This window comes from Lepus europaeus, chromosome 10 (genome assembly GCF_033115175.1).
Source record: "Lepus europaeus isolate LE1 chromosome 10, mLepTim1.pri, whole genome shotgun sequence".
NCBI lineage: Eukaryota > Metazoa > Chordata > Mammalia > Lagomorpha > Leporidae > Lepus > Lepus europaeus.
The window spans coordinates 66,218,394-66,233,655 of NC_084836.1; the positions used below are offsets into that span (position 1 = coordinate 66,218,394).

At 48.8% G+C, this 15,262-nt stretch overlaps 1 protein-coding gene and 1 pseudogene across 1 annotated transcript in view; one reads left to right on the top strand and one right to left on the bottom strand.

Annotated features, from left to right (window-relative positions):
* NCKAP1L (NCK associated protein 1 like) overlaps positions 1 to 1,071 on the bottom strand; it is a 47,210-nt gene extending 46,139 nt beyond the window's left edge. Inside the window, exon 1 of the mRNA XM_062202153.1 lies at positions 970 to 1,071. Within this exon, the coding sequence (XP_062058137.1) occupies positions 970 to 1,071 (102 nt within the window). The remainder of the gene's footprint in view (positions 1 to 969) is intronic.
* Positions 1,072 to 12,931: 11,860 nt separating this feature from the next.
* On the top strand, positions 12,932 to 15,043 carry LOC133768066 (tubulin alpha-3 chain-like; annotated as a pseudogene).
* Positions 15,044 to 15,262: the final 219 nt, after the last annotated feature.

Sequence of the window (15,262 nt, forward strand, 5' to 3'; positions counted from 1 at the left end):
GCCCTGCACTGTTCCGTCCCCGGCCTCTCTTAGGAAAAGGCCTTCGGGGAAGTCATTCTGAAAGCAGTGCCAGTGGGGCGGGGACAACTTCCAGGACTCTAAGCCCATTAGCTGAGAGCTGAGGAGCAACCCGGGCACCCGGCCTTGCTGGCGAAACCACAGCGTCTGCTCGGCCCCAGCACAAAGGGGAAGCTGTCTCCCCACCCTCCGCTGAAGCCGGAAGGAGTGAGAAAAGCAGACGCTTGGGGCTCAGGGTCACAATTAAGTGCATTGTACAATTATCTCATCCCGAAGAGCATTCACAGGTGATGTGGGGACAGAGAAGCCACGTTCCTGACGGTTCCTCTTATTACAAAATGCACAAAAGGCCCGCTCCTTAAGCCCCTATTTTCTCTTCAAGAACTCCCCAGAAAATACCCCTGTCTTTATCTGTTTCCTAGACTGACTCATTCCCTGCCCACCTCTGGCCACCAGCTTCTCCCAGTTCCAGTTCTATCCTACACACACACACACACACACAGAGCATGAATTGCCCCAGACTAAGCGCTCCAGAAGGCACCTACCCCTTGAATCTAACTAATGTCTATGGTTTTCCTTTTAGAGAAGTCAGTCCACAGAAAAATGTATGCTATAAACCCAGCTTCAGGTCTCAGCAATAAACAAGAAGACCCAGAATCCTAGACACCAGAGCCTTATCCAACTCACTCATAACCCAAGGACCACCGCCCCACCCTCCCCCTCCCCCTCCCCCCAGCGGGAAGCAGATGCTCCTGTTGGGGGGTGGGAATCATACTTAGAAAGGGGAAATGCTGTGAAGAAGCCTCCTCCTACTGGCAGGCTTGTAGGACCGGAGGGACCAGAGGCCAAAGCAGTGCGAAGAGGAAGGAGTCGGCCTGCTGCACCTGCAGATCTGGGGTTCCCGCCCCACTACTGCTGAGACAATCTATACTGTCCATCACCCGTGCTCACCTTCCTGATGTTGTACATTCGGATCAGAACCCCCTGGCCCCGATCGTTCAGGATGGTGAGCTTCTCTGCTAACTTGTGCTGATAGGTGGAGGTCAAAGACATGGTGGCCACTGAGAGACAGCAGCATCGGGACAGCAATGTCTGATGTTCCCAAACACCTCCAGCCTGGGCGGAGGGACCCTGCCTGGTTGGTGCAGCGCTCTTCCGGTTGCCTCTACAATTGGCTCATGGGTGACAGGCGTCATCATGGCTCCCCGGCGCTCAGAGGCGTCTTGTGCTTCCTCCTGCACACTCAGCAGGGGAGACTTCCTCTTTCTGGCTGTGCAGCACTTTGGGTAAGGCTGGGAAGTCGCGGGAGGCGCGGGAGAGGGACGGGCTTTCCAGGCTCTTCACAATGCGGCGCCGACCATTTTGGCCTTGCTCTACCACAAGTGTCCTGCAGAAGTGCCACACCGAAAACTACCTACCACCCCCTCCACCTCTTGACTTTCTTTTCTGTTCCCATCGAGGACATCTGGGGCGGCCGTTTATTGTAGACATTAAGGTGCAGGAGTACCTGGGTTCAATTCCCAGTTCCAGCTCCTCACTATAGCTTCCTGCTTAAAAAGACCCTGAGAGGCACCAGTGATGGTTCGAGTGATTAGGTTCCTGCTACGCACATGGGAGACCCGGATGGAGTTCCAGACTCTTAGCTTCAGACTGGCCCAGCCCTGGCCTTTTCTGCCTCTAGGAGAATAAACTAGCAGATGGAACATTATCCCTCCCTCCCTCCCTCTCTCTCTCTCTCTATCTCTATCTCTATCTCTTTCTCCCTCTCTCACTCAGCCTTCCAAATAAATAGATAATTAAATCTTTTTTTTTTTAAATTTCTTTCTGGGGCCGGCATTGTGGTATAGTGGGTAAAGCCTCCACCTGCAACGCCAGCATCCCATGTGGGTGCCTGTTCATGTCCAGGCTGCTCCAATTTCAGCTCCCTGCTAATGGCTAATGGCTCCAATCAAGCTCCCTTCTAATGTCCTAAGGAAAGTAGCAGAAGATGGCCTAAGTGCTTGGGCCCCTGCACCCACGTGGGAGACCCAGAAGAAGCTCCTGGCTCCTGGCTTCAGATCGATGCAGCTCCAGCCATTGCAGCCATCTGGGGAGTGAACCAGCAGGTGGAAGACCTCTCTCTGTCTCTACCTCTCTCTCTCTGTAACCCCACCTTTCAAGTAAATAAATAAATCACTTTTAAAAAAACAAATAGGCATTTTTGTTGAATTATTAAGACTAAACTGGGGGGGGGGGGTGCGTATCATGGTGCAGTGGGTAAGCCACCTGCTGCAAGGCCAGCATCCCAAATAGGTGCCAGTAACAGTTCCAACTGCTCCACTTCTGATCCAGTTCCTGCTAATGCACCTGGGAAAGCAGAAGAAGGTGCCCAAGTGTTTGTACCTTTGCCATCCAGGTGGAATCCCTAGATGGAGTTCCAGGCTCCTGGCTTCGGCCTTTCCCAGCAGGGCCATTGTGGCCATCTGAGGAGTGAATCAGCAAATGGAAGATTCTCTCTCTCTCTCTCTCTCTCTCTCTCTCTCTCTCTGTCTCTCTCTCTCTCTCTCCCCTCTCTAACTCTGCCTTTCAAATAAAGAAATAAATCTTTTAAAAAAAAAAAAGTATATAGGGCAGCACTGTGGCATAGTAGGCTAAGCCTCCGCCCTCAATGCCGGCATCTCATATGGGCACTGGTTCGAGTCCCGGCTGCTTCTCTTGCTATCCAGCTTTCTGCTCTTGGTCTGGAAAATCAGTGGAAGATGGCAGCCCCTGCACCCACGTGGAGTCCAGAAGAAGCTCCTGGCTTTGGCTCATCTCCAGCCATTGGTACCATTTGGAAAGTGAACCAACGGATGGAAGACCTCTCTCTTTGTGTCTCCCTCTCTCTGTCTGAAACTCTATCTCTTAAATAAATAAATAATAACATCTTTAAAAATAAATAAATATGGCCGGCACTGTGGCTCACTTGGCTAATCCTGTGCCTGCGGCACCGGCACCCCAGGTTCTAGTCCCAGTTGGGGCACCAGATTCTGTCCCGGTTGCTCCTCTTCCAGTCCAGCTCTCTGCTGTGGCCCGGGAAGGCAGTGGAGGATGGCCCAAGTGCTTGAGCCTTGCACCCACATGGGAGACCAGGAGGAAGCACCTGGCTCCTGGCTTCAGATCTGCACAGCACTGGCCATGGCGGCCATTTGGGGGGTGTACCAACGGAAGGAAGACCTTTCTCTCTGTCTCTCTCTCTCACTGTCTTTAACACTCTCTCTGTCTCTCTCACTGTCTAACTCTGCCTGGCAAAAAAAATAAATAAATAAAAATTTTAAAAATAAATAAAAGGTTCTTAGATAAATAAAAGTAAAAGTGAGTTTATTTTTTAAAAAGAAAATAAGTGTTACAAAAACACTATGCACAGATTTCAAATATTTTGAAGGGCAGCTGTTTGGCACAGATGCCACTCAGGATGCCTGCATCCCATATCGGCGCACCAGGTTCAAGTCCCAGCTTCTCTGCTTCCAATCCAGCTTCCAGAAGGCTAGTGTGCATCCCAGGAGACAGCAGATGAAGGCTGCCACCCACATGGGAGACCCGAATCCAGTTCAGGCTCCCGGTTTGGCCTGGCCCAGCTCTAGCTGTTGCAGGCATCTGGGGAAGAAACCAAAGCACAGAAGCTCTCTGCTGTCTTTCTCTGTGCCTTTCAAATAAAATGAAAATAAATAAAAATTTTTGGACCAAAATAAACTTATCCATTAATCCCATTCTTCCACAAACTTTTTTAAAGGAGATGGATTTTTTCATTATTATTTTCATGTTTATTTGAAAGGCAGAGAGAGAAATGCGCAGAGATCTTCCATGTGGATGCCAAGTTCCCAAGCACCTTGGCCATCACCTGCTGCCTTCCCAGGAGCATCAGCAGGAAGCTGGATCAGAAGCAGAGCAGGTATTGTGAGTGATGGCTTAGCCACTGTGTCAGAATGCAGGAGTGTTTGAAAGCCGCAGTCTGGGGCCAGCGCTGTGGCACAGCGGGTTAAAGCCCTGGCCTGAAGCACCAGCATCCCATATGGGCTCTGCTTTGAGTCCCAGCTGCTCCTCTTCCAATCCAGCTCTCTGCTATGGCCTCGGAAAGCAGTAGAAGATGGCCCAAGTCCTTGGGCCCCTTCACCCATGTGGGAGACTCGGAAAAAGCTCCTGGCTCCTGGCTTCAGATCAGCACAGCTCTGGCCATTGCGGCCATCTGGGGAGTGAATCAGTGGATGAAAGACCTCTCTCTCTCTGTCTCTACCTCCCTCTGTAACTCTGTCTTTCAAATAAATAAAATTTAAAAAAAAAAAAGAAAGCCACAGTCTGCCAGACTCCATTCTTGAAAATTCTGGTCCAGTAGTTCCTGCTGCTGGTTCACTCCCCAAATGCCTGCCACAGCCAGCGCTGGACCAGGCCAAAACCAGAAGCCTAGAAGCTCCATCTGGGTCTTCCACGTAGTAGCAGAGGCCCAAGCACTTGGGTCATCATCCACTGCCTCCCAGGATGCATTGGGAAACTGGATCAGAAGCAGAGCAGCCAGAACTTGAACCTGCATTCTAGCATGGGATGTGTGCATCACACATGGTGGCTTTACCTCCTGTACCACAATACTCACCCCTAAGTTTAGATTCAAAAACTCTTTTCCCGTTATCTTGAAGAATCTGAAGATAACTGTACACCTCAGCCTTTATTTTCCAATTCACTTGATAATAAGTGTTCATGGCTCTAATATAATCATTAATATGCAGTGAACACTTTAAAGCACCATCCTGGCTTGTGTTCCTGAAACCTACTGAAGTCTAAATCCCTGGATTTATTCACCAAAATGCCCGCAGGAAAAGCTGACATTTAACGGTCTGATTCTGTGCCCTTTGCCTATGCCCCAGGCATGGAGCAAAACAGAACTGAAATGGGCCATCCTGGGACATTTTTCTATCCCTACTGCTTATGCCACTCTTCCCTGATCTCCTCTCCCCGCCACGGCCCCAGCAAACCACACAGCCCTCCTTTTCAGAAATCCCAGCTGTAGCTACTGCTTGGAAACTTGGAAGTCCTTGCAACAAGTATCCGCTGGGGTAGCTAAAGACAGGTAGCCAGTGGGGAAAGAAGGCCTCCTACTGGCAGTAAAGACGCAGCAGATTTGAGATGGTTCTTCTTAGCTCACTCCTAGAGTCTTCGACGTCAGAGATTTCAGACTGGCGTCCTCAAATGATTATAAAGCAGCCTGAACTTCAACATCATTGTCTTCATTCTTCTGATTCCCTCTCCCTGTGCGTGTCTATGCTGACCTAGCTGACAATTAGTAACCTTCCCTTGCAAAGAGTTTAATTTAGCTTGAGTTGGAGAAGGGATGAGATGGGAGAGAGCGATGCTAAACAGTAAATGAACATGCCACCCCAGCCTTGCTCTCTCCAGCCCTCGAACTGACAGTGTTGAACTTCACCTACCCACGACTGCGGGTTTTCTGAAAATTCCTATCTGTTTAACACTCTATATTGGAGCCATTTAAAACAACCTATACAACTAAATGTGTTGGGACCGGTGTTGTGGCACAGCAAGTAAAACCAATGCCTGTGATGCTGGCATCTCATATGGGTGCTGGTTCGAGCCCCAGCTGCTCCACTTCAGATCCCGCTCTCTGCTAATAGGCCTGGGAAAGCAGTAGAAGATGGCCCAAGTGCCTGGGCCCCTACACCCACGTAGGAGACCCGGAGGAAATTCCTGGCTCCTGGCTCGATGGAAGATCTCCATCTCTCCCTCTTTCTGACTCTGACTTTGAAATGAATAAATAAATCTCTTTTTAAAAATGTTAATTACTGCTCTTCCAAGATGTAGAAGCAGTGGGTTTCCCGTACTAAGTGGCTGGGCTATAGGCTAGGCTATACCTTTGGTTACTCAAAACGTTCACATATAAGACCTGAGATACCTACATCTTTCACAGCACTTTTCTTTCAAAAATAGAAAATAGGCTGACATCAAGACTGCCTGATCATAAATGTCAGTCCTTTCTTTGTCAGCTCACAGGTCCTGTCATTTAGCCGTCATGGAGCCAGAAGCCTTAGAAATACATCCTTTAAAAAAAAAAAGATTTACTTTATTTTTATTTAAAAGACAGAGTTACAGAGAGAGGCAGAGACAGAGAGAGAGAGAGAGGTCCTCCATTCCGCCGGTTCACTCCCCAAATGACCACAATGGCCGGAACTGAACCAGTCCAAAGCCAGGAGCTTCTCCCAGGTCTCCCATGCGGGTGCAAGGGCCCAAGGACTTGGGCCATCCTCCACTGCCCTCCCAGGCCACAGCAGAGAGTTGGATCAGAAAAGAAGCAGCTGGGACTCAAACCGGTGCCCACACGGGATGCCGGCACTGCAGGCTGAGGCTTTCACCCCTCCACTGCACCACAGCGCCAACCCCAAAACTATGTCCTTCTGACCCAAGCCTCAGCCGGCAGCTCACAGCACCCGCCGGCATCTGCCAGGAAGGGAAGTTTACCTGCCAAGCACTGTAAATCACTAGAGGGAGGAAATACATCCAGAATACAAAGTTTTTGCTTTTAAAAAACAAGTTTCCGGCCGGCGCCGTGGCTTAACAGGCTAATCCTCTGCCTTGTGGTGCTGGCACACCAGGTTCTAGTCCCGGTTGGGGCACCAGATTCTATCCCGGTTGCCCCTCTTCCAGGCCAGCTCTCTGCTATGGCCCGGGAAGGCAGTGGAGGATGGCCCAAGTGCTTGGGCCCTGCACCCGCATGGGAGACCAGGAGAAGCACCTGGCTCCTGGCTTCGGATCAGCGAGATGTGCCGGCCGCAGCGGCTATTGGAGGGTGAACCAACGGCAAAAGGAAGACCTTTCTCTCTGTCTCTCTCTCACTATCCACTCTGCCTGTCCAAAAAAAAAAAAGAGAGAGAGAGAGAGAGATCCCTCCTTCTCCCTGTAACTCTTGCTTTCAAATAAATAAATAAAATCCTTTAAAAAAAAAAAAAAAAAAACAAGTTTCCAACCATAGGTAGCATCTGGAAGTTCTTACTGTTGGAACATGATATCTGGACTGGAGGGTAGAATACAGGCAAAACCTAATAAGAACGTTCTCATTCTAGAAAAGTCCAAAGGTAGCTAAAAATAGGGCCAATTGCAAAATATCATGCTTGGCATGTGGTGCCAATCAAAAGGCTCAGGGAACACGAACCTGTGTCCACAGAACTGCTGTAGACGATAGTAAGGTTTCCATTTTTTAAAAAAGATTTATTTATTTATTTATTTGAAAGGCAGAGAGTTACAGAGAGGGAGAGAGAGAGAGAGAGAAAAAGGTCTTCCATCCACAGGTTCACTCCCCAAATGGCTGCAATAGCCAGAGCTGAGCCAATCTGAAGCCAGGAGCCAGGAGCTTCTTCTGGGTCTCCCACACAGGTACAGGGACCCAGATCCTCTGCTACTTTTCCAGGCCATGCAGAGAGCTGGATCAGAAGTGGTGCAACCAGGCCCATATGGGATGCCGGCACTGCAGACGGTGGCTTTACCCACTATGCCACAGCACCAGCCCAAGACTATATTTTTTTTTAATATTTATTTTATTTATTCGAAAAGCAGTGTTACAGAGACAGAGGGATAGACAGAGAGAGAGGAGAGTCTTCCAACTGCCATTCACTCCCAAGATGGCTGCAATGGCCAGGGCTGAGCCAGGCAGAAGCCAGGAGCTTCACTCAGGTCTCCCATATAAGTTATATGGGTCTCCCTCTCTCTGAAACTTTCAAATGAAATAAATCTAAGAAAAGAAAGAAAGGAAGGAAGGAAGGAAGGAAGGAAGGAAGGAAGGAAGGAAGGAAGGAAGGAAGGAAAGAGAAGGAAAGAAAGAAAGGAGGAAAGAAAGGAGGAAAGAAAGACTGGGGGCAGTCACCAGTTACTACCTGCATCCTGTATGAGCACTAGTTCAAGTCCAGGCTGCTCCACTTTCAATCCAGCTCCCTGATAATGCACCTGGGAAAGCAGTGGAAGATGGCCCAAGAATTTGGGCCCTGCCACCCACATGGGAGATCTGGATGGAATTCCAGGCTCTTGGCTTTGGCCTGGCCCACCAGTGGCCATTGCAGCCATCTGAGGAGTGAACCAGTGGATGGAAGATATTTCTCTCTCTCTCTCTTTCTCTCTCTCTCTCCAACTCTGTCTTTTAAAAAGTTATTTCAAAAACATTGTCACTAAAATCTAAATTCACTTATCTGGTCACCTTCCTAGCCATAGAAAACGTTAACAATTTAAACTGAAATTTGTGACCTGAAAGGTTGGGATTTATATTAACAGAAATCTTTTATCTAAGACGCAACGTGTTATACCAGAGACCTCACTAGCTTTTCATTAGATATAGATTCAACTACCTGCCCCAGCCTTAAGAGAATTTACTACTTTTTATTCTTTTTTTTTTTTTTGAAGATTTATTTATTTATTTGAAAGGCAGAGTTACAGAGAGAGAAGGAAAGACAGAGAGAGAGGTCTTCCATCCACTGGTTCACTCCCCAGTTGGCCGCAACGGCCGGAGCTGGGCCAAGCTGAAGCCAGGAGCCAGGAGCTTCTTCCGGGTCTCCCATGTGCGGGCTGGAGCCCAAGGGCTTGGGCCATCATCTACTGCTTTCCCAGACCATAACAGAGAGCCAAATTTAAGTGGAGCAGCCAAGACTCGAACCAGCACCTATATGGGATGCCAGCACTGCAGGTGGCAGCTTTACCCGCTATACCACAGCACCGGCTCCAGAGAATTTACTTTTTTTTTTTTTTTTTTTGACAGGCAGAGTGGACAGTGAGAGAGAGAGACAGAGAGAAAGGTCTTCCTTTTCTGTTGGTTCACTCCCCCATGGCCGCTGCGGCCGGCGCACTACGGCCGGCACATCGCGCTGATCCGAAGGCAGGAGCCAGATGCTTCTCCTGGTCTCCCATGTGGGTGCAGGGCCCAAGGACTTGGGCCATCCTCCACTGCACTCCCGGGCAATAGCAGAGAGCTGGCCTGGAAGAGGAGCGACTGGGACAGAATCCAGCGCCCGGACCGGGACTAGAGGCGGAGGATTAGCCTATTGAGCCGCGGTGCCGGCCTGGAATTTACTTCCTAAACACATCTCCCTCGGTCTATAAAAGGCTGCCTTGCCGGTTCAAGTCCCGGCTGCTGCACTTGCAATCCAGCTCTCTGCTGGTGGCCTGGGGAAGCAGTGGAGGATGGCCCAGGTGCTTGGGTCTCTACACCCACAAGGGAGACCCAGAAGAAGTTCCAGGCTTCTGACTTTGGATCTGCCCAGTTGCCGTTGCGGCCATTTGGGGAATGAACCAGTAGATGGAATATCTCTTTCTGTGTCTACAACTCTGCCTTTCAAATAAATAAATCTTTTTTAAAAAAAAATAAAATTAAATAATTGAAAAGGCTGCCTCACAATCTACCTGACAACGTTGACTGTCAGTAAAGATGTGTGTCGGGCCAATGCGAGCCTTGTAACATGTAATCTCCCTGGGAGGTGGGCATGTGGCAGAGCGGGTTAAGCCACACTTGGGACACCCACATCTCGTGTCAGAATGCCTTGGAGCAAGTGCCACCTCTGCCCTGATCCCAGGCTCCTAGGATGCAGATCGCGGCCCAGGTACTTAGGTCCCTGCCACCCACATGCAAGACCTGGATGGAGCTCCTGGCTCCCAGCTCTGGCTGTTGCAGGCATTTGGGGAGTGAACCAGAGGAACTTTCAAATAAAGACATAAGGTTGAACTCCAAATTGTGTCCATATCATGGCTTATCACAACAGAAGTTTTCTCACATAAACCCCAGTGGGTGATGGTCATTTGAGGACATGGGCTCTTTTCATCCTGCAACTGTCACCTCCCATATTTGGCTTCCAGAGCGGCCACAACAGGAGAATGGAGAAGGCACAGCTGCCTTCGAAGCACCTCCACCTGGAGGAGAATGCTTTCCTTCTTACTCCATCGGTGGAACTAGTCACACGGGCAACCAAACCGCACAGAAGTGAGCAGGCAGTCCCTGGCAGAGCAGCCGCCTCCCACAGCAGCCCTGGAAGGGAGACTCAAACCTCTGTTGCCAGCGAGTTTTCCTGCAACCGTATGGAAATGCCTAGTGCTTGGGGAACTTCTTTCTCCTTTTTTTCTTCCTAGATAACTTTCTCCCTCACTTGTTCCTAAGAATCTTACTCCAAAAATACTTGTGAAAGGTAACATCATCTTTCCATTGTCAGGATAGAAAGCAGAATACCTTTTTTTTTTTAATTAAACTTTTATTTAATGAATATAAATTTCCAAAGTACAGCTTATGGGTTACAATGGTTTCCCCCTCCCAAAACTTCCCTCCCACCCACAACCCTCCCCTTTCCTGCTCCCTCTCCCCTCCCAATCACATCATGATTCATTTTCAATTCTCTTTATATACAGAAGATCAGTTTAGTATATATTAGGTAACGATTTCAACAGTTTGCCCCCATATAGCAACACAAAGTGAAAAAAAAAAATACTGTTGGAGCACTAGTTATAGCATTAAATAAGAGTGTACAGCACATTAAAGACAGAGATCCTACATAATATTTTTTTTAAAAATTAATTAATTTTCTATGCCATTTCCAATTTAACACCAGGTTTGGTTTTGTTTTTTGTTTTTTGTTTTTTTTTTTTTTCATTTCCAATTATCTTTATATACAGAAGATCGATTCAGTATATAATTAGTGAAGATCTCATCAGTTTGTACCTACGCAGAAACACAAAGTGTAAAATTACTGTTTCAATACTAGTTATAGCATCGCTGCACATTAGACAACACATTAAGGACAGATCTCACATGGGATGTAAGTACACAGTGACTTCTGTTGCTGACTTAACAATTTGACACTCCTGTTCATGGCGTCAGTAATCTCCCTAGGCTCTAGTCATGAGTTGCCAGGGCTATGGAAGCCTTTAGAGTTCGCTGACTTTGATCTTATTCCGATAGGGTCATAGTCAAAGTGGAAGTTCTATTCTCCCTTCAGAGAAAGGTACCTCCTTCTTTGATGGCCCATTCTTTCCACTGGGATCTCACTCACAGAGATCTTTCATTTAGGTCTTCTTTTTTTTTTTTTCTTTTCCATGGTATCTTGGCTTTCCAAAAAGCAGAATACCTTTAAAGTTAGACTCTTGGGCTGGCGCCGCGGCTCACTAGGCTAATCCTCCGCCTTGCAGCACCGGCACATCGGGTTCTAGTCCCAGTAGGGTCACCGATCCTATCCCAGTTGCCCCTCTTCCAGGCCAGCTCTCTGCTGTGGCCAGGGAGTGCAGTGGAGGATGGCCCAAGTGCTTGGGCCCTGCACCCCATGGGAGACCAGGAGAAGCACCTGGCTCCTGCCATCGGATCAGCGCGGTGCGCCAGCCACAGCGCGCCTACCGCGGCGGCCATTGGAGGGTGAACCAATGGCAAAAGGAAGACCTTTCTCCCTGTCTCTCTCTCTCACTGTCCACTCTGCCTGTCAAAAAAAAAAAATTTAAAGTTAGACTCTTACTGAGAGGTGGCCGTTAGGTCATAAACATGGCGAATGATACATGCCTGTGCTCTAATTATGAACCTAAAAGATGTGTGTTGGCGGGCTCTGAGTTTTCCTCTTCCTTCTCAATGGCTCTATTTGGGACTATATTCCATCAAAAACATGTGTCCTTGATTCTTTGTAAGATTTTCCAAGTTCAATTCCAGGGGCTGCCATTGTGGCACAGTGGGTTAAGCCACTGCTTTTGATGCCAGTGCTTCATATTGGAGTGCCGGTTCAAGCTCCGACTGTTCCACTTCCAATCCAGCTTCCTGCCAATGTACCTGGGAGAGCAGCAGAAGATGGCCCAAATGCTTAGGTCCCTACCACACACGTTAGAGACTCAGAAGGAGCTCCTGATTCCTGGATTCAGCCGGACCCGACCCTGGCCATTGCAGCCATCTGTGGAGTAAACCAACAGATGGAAGATTCTGTCTCTCTCTCTCTGTGTGTCTCTCCCTCTCTCTGTATATATTGACTTTCAAATAAATAAATAAATCTTGTTTAAAGATTTATTTGAAAGGCAGAGTTACAGAGATGCAGAGGTGAAGAGAGAAAGAAAGAGAGAGAGAGAGAGAGAGAGAGAGAGAGAGGTCTTCCATTCACTGGTTCACTCCCCAAATGGCTACAATGGCTGGAGCTGTGCCAATCCAAAGCCAGGAGCCAGGAGCTTCTTCCGGGTCTCCCATGTGGATGCAAGGACCTAAGAACTTGGGCCATCCTCCATTGCTTTCCCAGGTCATAGCAGAGAGCTGGAACTGAAGTGGAGCAGCCAGGACTCGAACCAGCACCCACATAGGATGCCAGCACTGTAAGTGGCAGCTTTACCCATTATGCCACAGTGCCGGCCCCTAAATAAATAAATCTTAAAAAAAAAAAAAAGACACCATCTGTGATGTCTACATCCCATATCAGAGTTCCAGCTCCACTCCCAATTTCACTTTCCTGCCAATGAGCACCCTGGGAGGCAGTAGATGATGGCTCAAGCACTTGCAAATCTGCCACCCAAGTGGAAACCTAGGTTAAGTTCCTGGCTCCTGGCTTCAGTCTGGCCCAGCCCCAGCTGTTGCAGACATTTAGGGAGTGGGAGAGTGACAGAAGCTATCTATCTGTCTCTCTCTCATTCAATCTGTCTTCAAATAAATACAAGAATAAATTTTTTCTTAAATAAATCATAGCTTCTATTCTATTCTAAGTCTTTCCTCCACCCACAAAAGAATTGAGGGAAAGACCTGATGGCCTTAAATCAGACGTTGCAGAGGCTGTCCAGGTTCTACCTGAAATGCTACTAACACAATTCAAGCTTACCTCTTCCATAAAAACACTCACCCTCAAAACACCAGCACCTCAATCTTTTCTTTCTCCCCACAGGATGGAAAAAACTGATGGAAAAGTTGTCAGCTATGGAGGTGGGAGACAATTTCTCCCCTGAACTCCACATTAGTCTAAAAGCAGGAGATACTTGTCACCGTCCCCTTGCGTCCACCAGTGCCCCAGATCCCTTCAGACCTCAAGCTGTGTGTGCATCTGCATCCATACGGCCAGGCCAGTGTCCAGACTGCCAGCTGGGAGCTCTACTTCCTAGAACCCAGCATCTAGCCCAGTGGTAAGACCACTGGGGGAGGAAATGACTCCTCTGACAGCTCCTTCAGTGACACCGGCACAGGCAAGCTCATGCCCAGGGCAGTGTTTGCAGACCCGGATCTCATGGTCATTGACAAAGTTTGCACCAGGAGCAGCTCGTCACAGGCAAGGACCATGCTGCCAACAACGATGCCCATGGGCACTACATCAACAGGGAGATCACGGAGCTTGTCTGGTCCCAAATTAGCAAGCCGGCTTACAGATCTTCAGTGCATGGGCCTTTTGGGCTTCTTGGGTTTCCACAGTCTGGGTGGGAGAATTAGTTCTGGGTTCACCTCCCTGCTGATGGAACATCTCTCTGCTGATTGTGGCAACAAGTCCACGCATGGGGCAGGCATTGAGCGCAGCAGGTTAAGCCACCACTTATGACACCCACATCCTATATCAGAGTGCTGATTTCAGTCCGGCTGCTCCATTTTCCCATCCAGCTTCCTGCTGAAGCATCCTAGGAAGCAGAGATGATGGCTCAAGCTAGGAATTCCTGGCCCCTACCCCCCAGGAATCCCTAGCTCCTGGGTTCAGCCCAGCCATTTGGCCAAATGCTTTTGTAGGCATTTGGGAAGTGAACCAGCAGATGAAGAGCTCTCTCTCCCTCTCTTTCACTCTCTCTACCTCTCTCCTTCTCTCCCTCTATATCTGTCAAATAGATAAAAATAAGTAAACATTTAAAAACAAAAAGTCCCAACTGGCGTTTTCCATTTAGCTAGCTACCCTGGTTTCCACTGCTATGGCATAGTTGTAAGGTTCTTACAACTCTACCCACACCACTCTGGAGCACTCTGATTGTGCCTTCATGGTAGAAAATGAGGCCATCGATGACATTCGTCATAGAAACTTTGATATCAGGTGCCCAATCTACACTAACCTGAACAGGTTGACAGGTCAAATTTCGTCCTCCATCACTGTTTCCCTCTGAGTTGATGGAACCCTGAATGTTGATCTGACAGAATTCCAGAACAACCTGGTGCTCTGTCCCCACATCTACTTCCCTCTGGCCAGATAAGCCCTCACCGTCTCTGCTGAGAAAGACTTCCATGGGGGCTGGTGCTGTGGCATAACAGGTAAAGTCGCCGCCTGCAGTTCCAGCATCCCATATGGGCACTGGTTCGAGTCCCGGATGTTCTACTTCTGACCCAGCGCTCTGCTGTGGCCTGGGAAAGCAGCAGAAGATGGACCAAGTGCTTGGGCCCCTGCACCCACATGGGAGACCCAGAAGAGGCTCCTGGCTCCTGGCTCCGGATCCGCCCAGTGCCAGCCGCTGTGAGCCAGCAGGTGGAAGATTCTCTCTGCCTCTGCCTCTGCCTCTCTGTAACTCTGCCTTTCAAATAAATAAATAAATCTGTTTTAAAAGAAAGAAAGAAAACCTACCATGAACAGCTTCCTGTAGCAGAGATCACCAGTGCTTGCTTTGAACCAGCCAGCCAGATAGGAAAATGTGACCCTCGCCACAATAAATACATGGCTTGCTGCCTGCTCTACATGCCTGTGGTGACATGGTTCCCAAAGATGTCAAGGCCACCACTGCCACCATCAAGACTAAGAGCAGCATCCAGTTTGTGGATTGGGGCTTCAAGGTCAGCATTAATTACCAGCCTCCCACCGTGGTGCCCAGTGGAGACCTTGCCAGGGTCCAGTGAGCTGTGTGCACACTGAGCAACACTACAGCCATAGCCAAGGCCTGGGCTCACCTGCACCTCGAGTTAGACCTGACGGATGCCAAGCGAGCCTTTGTTCACTGGTTCAGAGGGAAGGGGAGGGAGGAGGGAGCGTTTCTGGAGGCTCAGAGGACGTGGCTGAATGCCCTAGAGAAGGATTAAGAGGAGGTCGGAGCAGACAGAGCAGAGAGAGAGGAGGAGGGTGAAGAGGATTAACCTGTCTGCTGCGTCTGTGCACTCCACTGTCTGAGACTGTCTATTTCCATCCTGTGCAACTGTCCATTGTGGCTCTAACCTGTCAGTAAAAGTGGTGTTTGCATAAAGAAAGAAAGAACCGGCAGACTGCAGATTTATTTTTGTCTTTTTTTTTTTAAACTTTGGAGATATCCTGTCAAGCTTTAGGCAACAACCCTTACCACTGTTGGCATCTGAACA